This window comes from Mixophyes fleayi, chromosome 8 (genome assembly GCF_038048845.1).
Source record: "Mixophyes fleayi isolate aMixFle1 chromosome 8, aMixFle1.hap1, whole genome shotgun sequence".
NCBI classification, from domain to species: domain Eukaryota; kingdom Metazoa; phylum Chordata; class Amphibia; order Anura; family Limnodynastidae; genus Mixophyes; species Mixophyes fleayi.
Window position 1 is genome coordinate 105,289,512 of NC_134409.1, and position 16,977 is coordinate 105,306,488.

General features: G+C 42.9%; 1 protein-coding gene across 2 annotated transcripts in view; it reads right to left on the minus strand.

Moving 5' to 3' along the window:
- RAC2 (Rac family small GTPase 2) overlaps positions 1–16,977 on the minus strand; it is a 97,118-nt gene that overhangs the window by 14,928 nt on the left and 65,213 nt on the right. For both annotated transcript variants that reach the window (XM_075183070.1, XM_075183069.1), the window contains 2 exons: positions 11,317–11,388; positions 9,093–9,210 (listed from right to left, as the gene is read on the minus strand). In XM_075183070.1, coding sequence (XP_075039171.1) covers positions 9,093–9,210; positions 11,317–11,388 — 190 coding nt within the window. The remainder of the gene's footprint in view (positions 1–9,092; positions 9,211–11,316; positions 11,389–16,977) is intronic.

A 16,977-nucleotide genomic window follows, 5' to 3' on the forward strand; every position in this document is an offset into this window, starting at 1 on the left:
CTCTCCACTAGGAGTAAAACAGAAAACTTTTCAGCCGTTATATAATCTAGAATATAAATAGAAATTGAGAAATGCAATTTGGTATCTGTCTGCATCATAATCATCAACATCCTCTTCAGCGCCAGCTACATCAATATCCTCCTCCCAGTGCACAACATTCACACCTTCATTAGCCAAATCTGTAACTGGACTGTGGGTGATCCTTCCAGCATATGCAGAGGGCGTGCTGCAAATGCTGGATGGAGTCACCTCTTCCCGTACAGTGATGGGAAGGTCAGGGTTCACAACCAACAACACCCTTGGACTCGCCTTGGGGATTTGTGATGTCATCTGTTTAGAAGGCAGAGTTCTTTGCTGTTTTGTTGTTGTTGCTGACAGCATAACTCTCTTAAATTTTTTGTAGGGGGGGGGAGGAGGGCTTTGATCCTTGGGTGAAGTTGGACCACTAGTCATGAACACGGGACAGGGCCTAAGCCGTTCCTTGCCACTACTTGTCGTAATTGGCATATTGCCAACTTTACGTTTCTCCTCAGATGATTTTAAGTTTCTTTTTTTGCTGTTTTTTGAGAACTTGGGCTTTTTGGATTTTACATGCCCTGTACTAGGAGATTGGGCATCGTGCTTGCCAGACGACGTTGATGGCATTTCATCGTCTATGTCATGACTAGTGGCAGCAGCTTCAGCATTAGGAGGAAGTAGGTCTTGATCTTTCCCTACTTTATCCTCCAAATTTTTGCTCTCCATTATATGTAGCACAAGATACTGCAGAATGTGTGAACTTGGTAATATTGCAGTACCAATGGACTTATAATGCTGGATTGGTTTTGCAAATTTGGTTATAATTATTATATATTTTTTTTTTTTTTTAATTTTTTATTTTTTTTTACTTTTTTTTTATTTTTTACAAACTTGGGAATAATGGGGAAATAACTATGCCCTTAGAAGCACAGAGCACAGGACACAGCACCACTGGACTGAACAGGACACGGCACAGGACCCAGCAGCACTACGGAACTCAGCAGGACAGAGCACAGGACACAGCACCACTGGACTGATACTGCAGAATGTGTAAACTTTGTAATATTGCAGTACCACTGGACTTTTACTGCTGAATGTGTGAACTTGGTAATATTGCAGTACCAATGGGCTTATACTGCAGGATTGGTTGTGAAAATTTTGTGGTAATTAAAAAATATTAAAGTAGTTTTTGGTATTTTATAAAAAAAACTTTTTTTTATTTTTTTAAACACAGGGGAATATTGGGGAAATAACTATGCCCTTAGAAGCACAGAGCACAGGACACAGCACCACTGGACTGAACAGGACACAGCACAGGACCCAGCAGCACCACTGACCTCAGAAGGACAGAGCACAGCACACAGCACCACTGGACTGATACTGCAGAACACAGCACAGCACAGCACAGCACAGCACAGCACTAAACAGCACAGCACTAAACAGCACAGAACTAAACAGCACAGAACTAAACAGCACAGAGGACCACCTAACACACCCTCCCTCTACCCTGATCAATGCCCGAGTGAAGATGGCGGCGACTAGCGGGGAATTTATAGGATCCGAGTATCGCGAGATCCGACAACGGGATTATGAGTCAGAGCCTCAGTTTCACTTTTGAATTTGGCGCCAATACCCGGATCTGTCTCGGATCCGACTCGGATCCGCAACGTTCGGGTGGGCTCGGATTTCAGAAATCCGAGCGCGCTCATCCCTAGTTTACATATACTGTTTGATAATAAAGCAATAAAACTATTTTCCTCTTCAAATAACATTTCTAATAAATTCCCTCCCCATAATATTATTTTGGTGGGGGTCCTTGGCAGTGCCAAAGGTGATCGGCTAAGGTTCCGGTCATATGCGAGTGGTAGCATCCTGGTAAATGAAGCAAATGGAAGGGCACCCAGGGAAGGGACCTCCCCCAAAGTAATAATATAGGGATTAAAGGGGATTTACTGGAAACTGAATTAAAGAGAAAACCCCTTTAACGTTGTCTGTGAAGTTGCTGCTCTCCCTTAGCTGTAGCCAAGGGGGCTATATAACTAGTGGAGAGCGTTTTGTGGGAGGCGCTGGTACATGTGCGGACGCTTCTATACAGACTCTGGCTTCCCGCCCTGAGTGAGCTGGCATTGTAGCCAGGACCCAGGATGGAGGAGGGTTGTCCCGGGTCTCCGGCCAGTCAGGGTGGGTGCGACTGATGCCACGAGGCCACATATTAAAAGACACTGTAGGGGGGATGAGCACCCCAGTTCATTTAATAGGGGAAAAAGAACAGTCCCACAGTACAAAGAGCCCCTGTGAGGGGTAGTAATAGAGGGGATGAAAGCCCCAAATTATTAAAGGCAGTAAAGAGCCTCAAAGAGAGTGGTTGTGATAGAGGGGGGATCCCCATCTTCAGGGGTCCCCTAGTGAAGGCACTAGATCCAAAGTGAGTGAAAGGAGAAAGGAATGTAATATCTGAAAATATTCTGTAAAATTCCCCAAATAGTTATTCTTAGCTACAGCAGATGGATGAAGGGAGGTCCCTGGATAGTGGGGAATTATTCCTTACAGCCGCAGGAGGAGCTCTCTTGGAAAGCACCCCCATACTGTGAAGGCGGGTCGCTGCATAAAGGCAATGTGGCTCAAGATGCAAAGGATTATTTCATCATTGCTAAGTGTGTGCCAGAGGAGTTGGAGTTATTAGAGAAATGTGTCTGCAACCATTATACTCATGTGCGGAGGGGAAGAGGGATGTAATAAAGTTTGATTCTGTTTTGAACTGAGATGGCCTGGTGCCCAATATTTATGTACACTTACACTGCACCACCACTAGTGGCCACTACACGGTAACTGTGATATAATTCACCAGGTGGTGGATGCCATACCCATGCCAATGCCGAAGCAGTAGAAGAGAGCGACAGCAAGTGGGGTACCAAGCAGGATACCCCAATTAAGTGTACGCAAATCACAACACCTGTACCAAAGGGGTTTCACAGCTGTTATATGCAGGACTCTGCTGGTTCTGTAATACAGAACTGGCAAATCAATTTCAGTCAACAACTTTTAATGGCAGCGGAGAAGGGGTGTGAGCAGGAGGAGCAAACACAGACACCAATCTTTCGGCTTGTGATTGGTCCTCCTGCTGACGCTCCCCGTTAGTAAAACCTTTTAATCTGTGGTAGTGCAGCTTTGATACTAGAAAGCAGCCAATACAACTACTTATGTTCTGACTGAAAATTTGCTAGCTACACTTCATTTCTGTGATATTACATGGGAATCAATCCATATTGCATACTTGTCCTAAAACAATCATTAACACCTATTTACTGATCTTGCCCTAATTCATAGCAGCCAATCAGACATTTGCTTCCGTTGTCTTACTTGCCCTAGACAGATAAAAGCTGATAAAAGCAATATTTTAAAATAATTCCTAAAGACACTTTCCTGCTGAGCAAACACAAAGGGCCTGAGTCATTAAGGAAAGTAAGGCAAAAAATGGAGTAAATGTTCTCTGGGACAAACCATGTTACAATGCAAGAGGTGCAAATTAGTTTATTATTTTGCACATAATTTAAATAACTGTGTTTTTCATATATCACACAAATACTTGATAGCTTTATTTTTACACTGAAATTTAAAGTTGATCTAGGACATGCCCTATTCCAACTATAAATCTCTCCCCACATTTTAAATTTATCCTCCCCTCCAAAGCAACATGGTTTTGTCCAGGTGCAAAGTTATGCCTTTTATATGCTTTGCTCTCCTTAATGATGTCCTCACTACTGTTTAGGTGGACCTTGGTACACTATAATTCCCATCATGAATTTTATATGTAACTTGGGTATCTTTCCATTTTTTTCTATTTGAAATATTCCACATGAATACATAATAATTTATATAGCCCAGAGCATAAGAAAGCATGTTAAGGAGTAAATACAGCTAAAAGGGGCAAATTTGAATTCTATAACTGGGTTTGCTCCTAACTGTAAATGAGGCCCATAGTGAGAACTGAGTCTAATAAGCAGAATAAGATTTACATGGTGCAGCTGGTGAATACTTAAAAGTAATGACATTTCCAGGCACAAATATTTCCTAGAACATATAAAAAAACCTGGGACTAGGATGTAATCAACTTACTTGCACATAAGAGATTATATTTAGTGAGCAGAATATTTCTTGAATAAACAAGGTTATATGGTAAAAAAAACAAACATTGTAATGCAGCTGCTTGTTGTGTCTAAGCTTCTCGCGGGAGGAGTGATAGATATATGGGCCAGGCTTGGTTGGACAGCTATGACATGAGGTTTATGGGGCCAATCCAGAACCTTCGTGTCAGAAGGGGAGTGGTCTCCCTGGCATCTATAAATACTGATGTGCATCTTATTCTACAGAATTCCAGATTGAGTGCAAATAGCTGCACAAATATTGACAAGAGAAGTGGTCAGAGTGTTGCTAGAAAACACAGGCAGTAGTGCATTTTCCTATTGTGTAGATAGTACAGCTGTAGATAGACACACCAGGCCATTGAATTGTTATCTGTCCTCCCATGGAATTAAATTTATTATAAAGTCAATCTGAATCTTCAGCATAGCAGGCCACACAAGTCATATGGCCAAGTGGTTGGCAAGTGGCGAGTATTGCTTGCGGAAACTTGGCGCTTAGCGTTCATACACATGAGTGCTTTACCTGCACCCATAGTACATTCGGCCAAAGCTGCATTCAACCTAATCAGCCCCACACATTGAGTTCTCTGAAACCTATGAAGAAAGTGACAGTAGTACGCACCAGCATTCAGCATAACCACTGGACAGAGATGGACGAACCATTGCCAATAGTTTTACATCCATGTTTGTTCAGCATTCGATCCGCATGCTTGTGTTCACTGTTGGAACTTTCTTTCTGCAGTTTAATAAACACTAATTGCAGTGATGCTCAGATGCATGGTTTCACAGTGAAAACAACCATGTGTATTGAACCCTTACAATTCCTACTATGTGCAGGAAAACAGCTTGCGAACTTGAGTTTGCTAATATAGTATAGATAAGCTTTAAAAGAGCCTGTGTGACACTAGCCTAAAATTGTACGCCTGAGAATTCCAATGAACCCAAGCAGAATGGCTTTTTATAGAGAAAGGATATGGATGCAGAGAGGACAAACCCTCCCGTTACTTGAATCCGGATGTCTCCTGGAGTCTCATCATGGTCTGTGGTGTGTTCTGGCTTTCTGGCTTCAGGTAGTGGGAAGGATTCCGGGGGGGGAGAGTTTAGTATTATGGGGCAGGTTACTTTAAGAAGTGGATGTCCAAAACTAGACAACCCCTTTAAATCCATATATTACATTGTTTAGTTTCAGAAGTATAGGGTCAAGTGATTGTGGTTCATATACATAAAATGCTCATATGGTCATTACAAGTATTTGGTGTTACATCTAAATCTTCCATCTCCTAAACTGAGATCTAGGACTCAGTACTCAAGATGCACCCATACATGTGCAATAAATAAAGGTTTGTACATAACTGAAAATAGCTAGCCCAGTTCCAGTGATCAAAATACAACGGGAACTAGCGCCCACAGTATGATTATATCCCAGATTTTGGAGCTGTCCCAGTGAAAACCCTGCATGACCTATCATGGGTTGTATGGAGATAATGAGCCGTACTGATGTCTTAAGTAAATCTGTTTTTTTCTGTGGTCACCAGCAATATTTAACCCCCAACAGGGATAAGGGCTACTGACATTTGTAGTGACCACTTACCTTGGATTTTAAGTTTATTTTTAAAATAATTAAAATTGTTTATATGTCTTTTTAGGAATACCATATACATTATTTATGGATTAATGTGAAATTTAAGCACCTTTGGCTTGAACTCCACTGCCGCTGAATCTTTTTACCACCTAAAGCAGTGGTGGGCAAACTCAGTCCTCAAGGGCTACCAACAGTTCATGTTTTTAGGATTTCTTTAATCATGCACAGCTGAGTTAATCTATTTGGCTGGGTCAGTAATTATCCCAGCTGTTTCTACAGACAGAAATCCTGAAAACATGAACTGTTGGTAGCCCTTGAGGACTGAGTTTGCCCACCACTGACCTAAAGTATGGCAAGGAGATTTAAGTGATAGTAAATACTTTCACAGGAAATTCATTATTTTCATGAAATGTTTTCACACATATTAAATTAATCTACTCGTCACTTTTTAGGTGTCCTATACGTTCGAGGGGGGAAAAAATAGGCATGAAAAGCCATTTTGATGGTCATGATGACAAAAAAAGATGAAAAAGTAGAATCGGGTGAAGCTAAAAATGTATTGTGTTTTCACGTGTGATGCATTAGCATGCTCCAAAAAGTCGAATTTACCGTACTTTTGTGTAGAAATGCAGCATCACCGCAAACGTCGCAGTCGAGAAAACACCACCCCAAAAAAAATACTGCACCCCTTTGCTGCAGAGCCACAAATTAAACCTGCTCAACCAAGCAATAATTATATTCATTTTTATTGAACATAAACATGAAAACACACATTGAACAAATCCACTGCTATTTGCAGGAATGAGAGCCGTTATTTAACTAAACTTGTACAGCTCAACAATATTCATTTATGGTAGGTTGAATATAAACATTAAAACAGGACACCCTTGTACCCTATCAACTCTGTGCCCTATATTCTGCAGAATACACTGCTAGTCATAACAATGTTCCCTCCATAACTCAAAGAACACACAACATTAACGTATTCACTGTTATTTGTTGGAAAGAGTGTAGTTGAATAATTCACTGCTATTTGCTGGAATGAGAGTAGATATTGAGCTAAACTTGTACAGCTCAGCATTATTCATTCATGGTAGGTTGAATATAAACATGAAAATAGAACACTGAACATCCTCGTACCCTATCAACTCTGTACCTTATATTCAGCAGAATACACTGTCGGTCATAACAATGTTCCCTCAATTACACAAAGAACTCAGAGGCACAAAACATATTCACTGCTATTTGTTGGAATGACTCAATTTGCACACTTTACATGTGAAAAACGTATAGCATTTACCGTATTAGTACCGGTAATCAAAAACCATCAAAGTCAGAGTCATTACTGTCCGAGTTAAATAAATTTAACAGGTCCTCATTGAAATTTTCTTTCCTGTGATGCTGTTTTTCAAATGTAATTATTTCTGTCTCTCTGAATCCAGCAATAATTGCAGAAGTTTTACCAGACATCCATGATTCAGAAACCCAACGCACCACTTCTACAAACTTGGCTTTCCACATTTTACCTCCATTTGTAAATGTGGGAGATCCATTCCTTATCCACTCTTCCCATTATCTCCGTACTTGGCTTTTGAATGCTTTGCTAACAGCAAGGTCTAACGGTTGAAGTATTTTCGGTAATCCACCGGGTATTATAAACTAATGAAGCACAAACTTTCTCGTACTCATTTTTCAGACGGTCAATGAGAGCGCATTGAGTCCATGATTAAAAGTCCATGGGGGTGAAAAAAAGCCCCTTTCCTTTTACGTCAGATTTCATGAAAACAATCAAGCACATCCACCCTTTCTCATTTGCCCGAATTACTATGGGGTATATTTACTAAACTGCAGATTTGAAAAAGTAGAGAAGTTGCCTATAGCAACCAATCAGATTCTAGCTGGCATTTTGTAGAATATACTAAATAAATGATAACTAGAACCTGATTGGTTGCTATAGGCAACATCTCCACTTTTTCAAAGCCGCAGCTTGATAAATTTACCCCTATATGTTTTGGGAAGTCACTTTTTACAAGAGTTTTAGTTTGAATATTAGCATTGGATTTAAATTGTCGCCATTTGAGGCACAACCAAGCACACATGTGAAAGATGTTTTTGATTTCCTGTGGTAGTTATGGAGACTGTTATTTTTCCTTTTTTTGTTAACAGTCCTGTTTGGCAGACAGTTAGAAAGTGGAACCTCGTCAACATTAACAATGTGAAATTCTGAATTCTGCTTGATGATGTTGGCAACATAATTTAAGAACTTTTTGACCTACAGTTTTCTCATACGAACGGATACGTTTTTCCTTCTCATAAAATGGTAGCACCAGTTTGGACCACCTTTGAAATTTTCCAGTCCCATCTGTTGGGCCACAGATTTTCCTTCCAAACGTATATTACTGTGGACAAAGACAGAACTCTCTTCCGTTGGTCTTTTACCGATTGTGACCAGGCCACTTCGTCTACCACATTTAGACCTCAGCATCTGTTCTGTCATCTTACTCTCTTCTCCAGCGTCTAGCACAACATTCAACGATTTCATGTTCACATGCTGCAGTTCTGTGTCCAATCTCTTCTGCTCTTTTCACTACGCGCAATTTAAAACTGGCAGTATAACTGTTATGTAGTTTAGGTGCCATCTTTACACTTCATATAACCTGACCCACCCATTGGTAGGTTAAGTCAGGTGACTGACTCACCCATTGGTGCTTCCATTTCTATAGCAACAATAATGTCCTTGTTTTTTTCGTGCATACACTTATAATCACGCACCAGTAAAAACGACGCAGAGAGGAAAAACTTTTATACACGTAAGCGCGCTGCGCTTCTACACAAAAGTATGCTAATTGGCCTTCAGGGCTGTCTTTAATATGTTATATTTATACATGTTTTTTTTATTACATTAATAGAAGAATGCCTAAAATTATACTTTCCTGTATACAGCGGGCGTATATCTGGCATAATCTGTCCCAATGAAAGTTTAGGCCAAGGCCATGGTAAAAATAAGTCTTTTTACAGGGAAGGGGTTACTGTACTGCAGCGAACAAAGCTGGGAACTCCTCCATAACTGCTCTGCCTCCAGCTTGTAATCTCATTTAAATACCTTGTTCTGTTAAACAAAATTGTGCACCCCTGCAAACACCGCCAATTCACACAAACTTGCATGGAATTGCGCACTTTTGCTCAAAAAACAGCATTTGCGCCACGGCCTGCGGCTTTGCACTTTAATTACCCTGTTTCAGGATTGTTTGCACTACATTATATTGTTCCATTTAAGCTGCAGTGTCACAAGAGGTACATACCCTGAAACTGATAGCGGTACATGTCACTACCTATCTGCTTATACATACTGTTTGTGGGTAGGAAAGTGGCCTCAGACGGTCATAGTCCTCCTGTCCTGCTGTATCCCATAATCCCAGATTCACTGGTTTGCTGTCCACCATCACATTAGCTGAATAGTTATCGAACCTGTCAGAGAAAGGCAATACAGTTACTTATTTAAACAAAATATGCCTTGGTTTTAATTGATGTTCAGTCTTACCAGGAGTTCATAATAATCAAGTGCAATTCCTATGACCTAATGATTTTATAGTACACAATTTGTTTTGCTGCAAAGTCCTTAGAATAGCGCCACACTTGTCAATTTGTAGTTTAAATTTTCCTGAAATCTCTGAAAGTTTTTTTCGTTTTTAAACAGTTGCTGCTGCCAATCACAGTAATTAAAACTGAGACAGAGAAAACAGGTTTTCCATTGAGTAAATAAGAACAGCGTCTGGTGTTGGTGATTTTGGAGCTTATAAAATCACTAACAGAAATAAATTTTGTTTGAGCTACAAAATCGCCGGGGTGACAAAGGACCAGCATTTTTCACAGCAGGTATATTATCCTTTACTGGTAGAAAACACTGAATGTTTATTGTAAATCAATCGCAGCTACAGAACTACTGTGACACTACCGCAGTGATTGTGCTAGGAAAAATCACAGGATGCAAAACTATATTCATTTGCACTTTTGACACCCAGCAGTAATTTTGCTTGGTGTGGGATTGTCTTACTTCATAGTAAAATCACAGCTGAAAATGTCTAGAAATGTTTTCCCGTAACCAAACCAGTGATTTTCCTCTAGCGATACGCTGTTTCTGGCAGGGTGGATAAAACACTAATGAAAAATGATCTCTATTGAAATGAATGGTATCTGGTAATTACCTGAAATATAGTTTGCAACCATGCTATTAAATAGCAACTTGTCGTTGCTTTTTTTCTTTGTTAAGCTTCAAAAACGCTTAAACGGCACTCAATATTTAAAGTAGTGATTGTAGGCAATAGAAAATTGGCTACTTTGCAATTGCTCAAAATTAACTGTTAGAACATGTTAAAAACGAGAGCTGAAAACTACGCTAGTAGCTGTCTTGCACTGGCGACTTATCACAGCAATTTTCCCCTCCGCTAAAGAAGTGCCCCTACATAGCGGCACTGTACTATACAGCAGCCGCGGTGCTGTCAAAGAAGCGTCTGCGGCGGTGCTCTATTGTATACAGCACCGCCGCGGATGCTTCTTTGACAGCGCCGCAGCTGCTGTATAGTACAGTGCTGCCGAAACAGAGTGCGAGCGCATGCGCAGCAGCTCTCTCGCGTTTTTGTTTTTGGGTGGGGCTGGAAATTCCCCTTAAAAATCCTGCGTGTGCCCCTTGATTTTGTAGCCGAATACTGTTCTATAGAAATAACTGTCAGGCTTTCACATTAGTAATTTTGTGGCTGAGATCACTACTAGAAAGCAGTGTGCAGCATTTTGTCTGAGTGAGAACACAGCAAGAAGAAAATGCCTCCAGTGTAACCCATACCTCTCAAATGTTCCAATTTAGACAGGACAGTCCCAGGGGTAAATGTATCAAGCTGAGGGTTTTCCGTCGGGTTTGAAAAGTGGAGATGTTGCCTATAGCAACCAGTCAGATTCTAGCTATCATTTTGTAGAATGTACTAAATAAATGACAGCTAGAATCTGATTGGTTTTTCAAACCGGCCAAAAAACTCTCTGCTTGATACATTTACCCCGCGGTCTGAGGGCTTTGTCCCATCATCACGATCAGGCCAAGAGATTGGGAGATCCGGATTACTGCTGCTCTGCATAGCCACTGGTGTGTGCAGCATTCAATGGCTAGTTTTAGGAATGGGAACGCGGACTGCCCATCGCATGTCACTTCACCTCTCTTGCGCACATTATACCAATTCCCCAAAAGTTGTGAGGTATGCTGCCAGCATATCACACTGAAAGAGTTAGCTGCTCAAATCATTCATTTTAAACAAAATTTCAAGCTACAAAACTGTTCATATGGTTGACGTGTTCACAATTACTGTCCAGTTATACCATCTATGATCCTGAATGCTTGGTTATTGTTTCTTTCTGGAGGGTTTTTCCGCAAGTTTGAGCACCATGTCTAACATATACTATATTACATGTAAAATAAATGTTCTCCTCCTTCTTTAAAAGTGCTTCTTGTCGTGACTGTAGGAGACGCTTGATGATACCATCTGAGTGTATAATATCCATACTTGTACCCCTGTTACATGTACTCACACAGTAGGGATGTATTCTCCAGGGAAGGCATTGGTTGTATAACTGATCAGCAGACATGTTTTTCCCACAGCTCTGTAAGAGAAGAGAGAGAACATCAGCTAAAGTTGTATTGTGAGGTGATTAACAAGCCTATCCCATATCTATCTATCTATCTATCTATCTATCTATCTATCTATCTATATATATTTTTTTTAAGAAATTATTATTTTATACTTCATTAAATATGTCCATCATACTTTCCTTCACCCCTGTGCAGTAGGTTGCATATTATAGAGGAGGTGCTTCTCTACATGCCTCACTCTTCTAGAAATCACTGTATGTCACAGCCGCTCAGATGACTACTACTCGGCGTCTTGACCTGCATCAGGACTCTGTTCTAAAAATATGAAAGGGGCTTCAGCTGCCTCTAGTGTTCAGGTAATGCTTTTATGATCTCCGGACAATGTAATTTACCTTCATGGTTCACATTGGAATATTTACATTTTGGGGTTTAGTGGCCCTTTAAGAACCTACCATGTCTTTACCTGCGCTCTGTCATATTTTGGGACTTCTGGATATGGACCATACACTAATGAGGACACACTCCCAGTTATGTCATGCACACCCCTTGTCATTAGGCCATGGCACCAAGATACTGTATTGTGAGAGAATTATCACACATATATAAGACTGACATGGGGGTTCTGGGATAAAATAATGAAATTATAAAACAAATAACAATGACAATATACAAAAAAGCAGAGGCAGGAGAGGGAGCAGGTACCGGTTTATGTAAGGCTGAAAAGGAGAAAAGTCCAACATAGACTGACAGGCCAGATAGATCTTCTGGGGATGTTATTTGGACACTGACACCAGGGCAGTACCACTGTCTTGGAGGTGTTTAGGAGGTATGTATGTTTGTGAGTGGAAGAAGGATAGCGTGAGTCAGAGTTTGTGAGCCAAGCTTTCCATAATATCCCCCCTCCCTGTGCCAGATACCTCATCTGCCACACTCCCCCCTGCTGTCAGATACCCCATCTGCCACACTCCCCCCTGCTGTCAGATACCCCATCTGCCACACTACCCCCTGCTGTCAGATACCTCATCTGCCACACTCCCCCCTGCTGTCAGATACCCCATCTGCCACACTCCCCCCTGCTGTCAGATACCCCATCTGCCACACTCCCCCCTGTTGTCAGATACCCCATCTGCCACACTCCCCCCTGCTGTCAGATACCCCATCTGCCACACTCCCCCCTGTTGTCAGATACCCTAACTGCCACACTCCCCCTGCAGTCAGTTACAACATCTGCCACAATCCCCCCTGCTCTCAGATACCCCATCTGCCACAATCACCCCTGCTGTCAGATACCCCATCTGCCACACCCCCCCTCCATGTTGTCAGATACCCCATTTGTCTCACTCCCACTCCTTGTTGTCAGATACCGCACAGGCTACACTCCCTATCCCTGCTATCAGTCACCCCATTCTGCCACACTCCACATCCCTGCTGTCAGTGACCCCATGTTGTCACAGGCTCCACCAGCACATTGTTCATTCCTTCTGGCAGACATTCCCTGCTGCTGTACTTCATATGCTACCATTCTCCCCTATCAGACTCTAGCTTGGTTTGCCTACACTGCAATCATAGTGAAAATATGCTATTTTTATCTAAATCTGTCCAATTACTGTAACATCCAAGGCCATATTCTGGTTACAGGGATTCCAGAAACGTAAATCTATGCTCCGTTTTACATACAGCTGTACAAGTTAAACAGTAAAAAAACAATTCATTGTGCTACGAATAAAAAGCTAAATATGTTTGAAGAAATAAATGAAGGACAAGAGGAAGAACAGTAGAATTCAGTGAAGAATAATTAGGAAACTCATATTAAGAAAGAGGGGAAGGCCAACACGGAAGTATAAAATCACTGAGGTTTTCTTGTGCAGAAAGAGATAAAATATGGCAGTTAGCCTTGCATGGAAAGCCTGACGTAAAAGTGTACACAAGCACGCATTGAAAGTATTAGATATAGAGATAAGCTCTAAATACTTCCACATTTGTAGATAAGATTCTCATGTAATGTAAGGTCATATGGGAAGTCTGATTCAGCTATGGGAGATTTCAACAAAACCCCAGAAAGTCAGCACCTCTGATATAGCACCAAAGAAAAGAAGCACTTTAATTGTTTATATTCCATTTTTATTTGTTTAATGTCAATATTTACATGTATTGTAACATACTAGGACTTATTTTCTATAAAGGTTTTTCTAAGTTGACTCATTGAGTGGACTACCATAGACCCATCTGTGTATAATCTCCAGATACAGTACGGAGTTTTAAAGTTTTGTCCCTATTTTTCAATATTGACTTAATGAAGAATAAAATGCCTCTTTTCTGAATGTTAAGTGCAACTGCTAACGTCTATTCTTATTTTCTAGGCTTTGTAGGGTAAAACTTAATGAGGAGTTTTAAAAATGCAAAAAAAGTATGTCATAATGAAATCTAGTAATTATGACTGATGGCGATTAGAGCGCTACCAAGACAGGATCGCGCATGATGTGCTGAGATGCGCTGGATCAGCAGCAAAATTGTCTCTGGAAACTATTTTAAAATGTTTGCAACTATGGACAATCATTCTGTTTTGTCTCTGTATCAGAATATTTAATCTCTCCCGCGAGCTTTCCTGTCAGTTAGATTCATGAGTGATAAGCCTCTCATAATATCATAGTTTGGGGCCGTGGCCAAGTGGTAGGTCATAAGAAGGTCATCGTTGGGGAGGAGGTGTCTGAAAATGTGGCAAAGAGCAGACAAAACAGTGGCATAAATACCCTAATAGGCCTAATTATTATTCAGAGCCCGATTCTGGCAAAAAATTATATTTTTTATTGCTGCTTATGGCAGCGAAACAGCAGCAACAGTAATGTAAACTGGTTCTCCTGACGAGTTCTAACTTCTGCCTGGCATTATCGTTGTGACCAAAGACGGACTGGCCCACAGGGCATCAGGGAATTCCCCTGACACTAAGTTAAGTTAATTTTAATTGCAGTTTGTTTATGTACTGCACTGTACGCCATCTCTGTTTTGTCCATGCTCTATGTATGGCTCTGCGGACCCTTTTTGGCGCAATATAAATAAAAGATAATAATAATAATAATAATAATAAAATCCCCAGTGGGCCCCACTGCCAGATTACCCCACCCCCTTGGGAAAGGCTAATACCGTGCACTCAGGGCTTATCCTCGGAGGACATGTAGGAGTATCCTGCGCATCTCTAGTACTGAGGAGTTTCCTGCTCAGGCTGGAACTACTAAAATCGTTGTGCTCCAATTGGCAGAGCGACATCACATAGCCAGTCAGAGCATAGACACGCCCCCTAACCACACTGCCCCAAATCGTAAAAGAGGAAGCAGGAGAGGTTAGGGCGTCGAAGTAAATATGTGGAAGTAAGTGTGTCTGTGTTTGTGTATATGAAAGACTTTTAGTAGCAGACAGATTATGTGTAAATTAATTGATGTTTACTGCAGGTGTTACAATGAAGTGAGATGAGGGAGTGTCTGAAATCAATTACTTTATTTACAGATTCAAACAGCATAATTGCAACATATGTTTTGCTCTGCCCCTTACTATATGTGTCGATGTAGCCTCCATCAAGGGCCCCCAAACCCCGCCAGTCCCTGTTTCCAGTTCCGCAGTTACAGACAGCACCACCCTGGCGCTTAGTATAACTGCACTTGCTGAGTTCTTCCAGTTGGGGCTCAGCACACACACACCGTCTCAGTAAGGCTGAGCTTGGAACAAAGCCCAACATAGACAGGACAGCTAGATCTTCCAGGGCCATTATTTGGATACTGACACCATGGTAGTCCCACTGCCTTGGAGGTGTGTGTGAAAGATGTGTGAGTCAGAGTGTGTGAGACAAGTTTTGCATAATCTGCCCCCACCCTGCTGCTAGACACCCCATCTGTCACACATCACCGTCCTGCTGTCAGACTCCCCATCTGTCACACATCACCGTCCTGCTGTCAGACTCCCCATCTGTCACACATCACCGTCCTGCTGTCAGACTCCCCATCTGTCACACATCACCGTCCTGCTGTCAGACTCCCCATCTGTCACACATCACCGTCCTGCTGTCAGACTCCCCATCTGTCACACATCACCGTCCTGCTGTCAGACTCCCCATCTGTCACACATCACCGTCCTGCTGCTAGACACCCCATCTGTCACACATCACCGTCCTGCTGTCAGACTCCCCATCTGTCACACATCACCGTCCTGCTGTCAGACTCCCCATCTGTCAGACTTCCCATCTGTCACACATCACCGTCCTGCTGTCAGACTCCCCATCTGTCACACATCACCGTCCTGCTGTCAGACTCCCCATCTGTCACACATCACCGTCCTGCTGTCAGACTCCCCATCTGTCACATCCCCTCCTGCTGTCAGACTCCCCATCTGCCACATCCCCTCCTGCTGTCAGACTCCCCATCTGTCACACATCACCCTCCTGCTGTCAGACTCCCCATCTGCCACATCACCGTCCTGCTGTCAGACTCCCCATCTGTCACATCCCCTCCTGCTGTCAGACTCCCCATCTGCCACATCACCGTCCTGCTGTCAGACTCCCCATCTGTCACATCGCCTCCTGCTGTCAGACTCCCCATCTGTCACACATCACCCTCCTGCTGTCAGACTCCCCATCTGTCACACATCACCATCCTGCTGTCAGACTCCCCATCTGTCACACATCACCGTCCTGCTGTCAGACTCCCCATCTGTCACACATCACCGTCCTGCTGTCAGACTCCCCATCTGCCACATCACCGTCCTGATGTCAGACTCCCCATCTGTCACACATCACCGTCCTGCTGTCAGACTCCCCATCTGTCACACATCACCGTCCTGCTGTTAGACTCCCCATCTGTCACACATCACCCTCCTGCTGTCAGACTCCCCATCTGCCACATCACCGTCCTGCTGTCAGACTCCCCATCTGTCACATCCCCTCCTGCTGTCAGACTCCCCATCTGTCACACATCACCGTCCTGCTGTCAGACTCCCTATCTGTCACACATCACCGTCCTGCTGTCAGACTCCCCATCTGTCACATCCCCTCCTGCTGTCAGACTCCCCATCTGCCACATCCCCTCCTGCTGTCAGACTCCCCATCTGTCACACATCACCCTCCTGCTGTCAGACTCCCCATCTGTCACATCCCCTCCTGCTGTCAGACTCCCCATCTGCCACATCACCTTCCTGCTGTCAGACTCCCCATCTGTCACATCCCCTCCTGCTGTCAGACTCCCCATCTGTCACACATCACCCTCCTGCTGTCAGACTCCCCATCTGTCACACATCACCGTCCTGCTGTCAGACTCCCCATCTGTCACACATCACCGTCCTGCTGTCAGACTCCCCATCTGTCACACATCACCGTCCTGCTGTCAGACTCCCCATCTGCCACATCACCGTCCTGCTGTCAGACTCCCCATCTGTCACACATCACCGTCCTGCTGTCAGACTCCCCATCTGTCACACTCCCCCCTCCCTGCTGTCAGACTCCCCATCTGCCACATCCCCTCCTGCTGTCAGACTCCCCATCTGCCATACCCCCTCCTGCGGTCAGACTCCCCATCTGCCACACTACCCCCTCCCTGCTGTCAGACTCCCCATCTGCC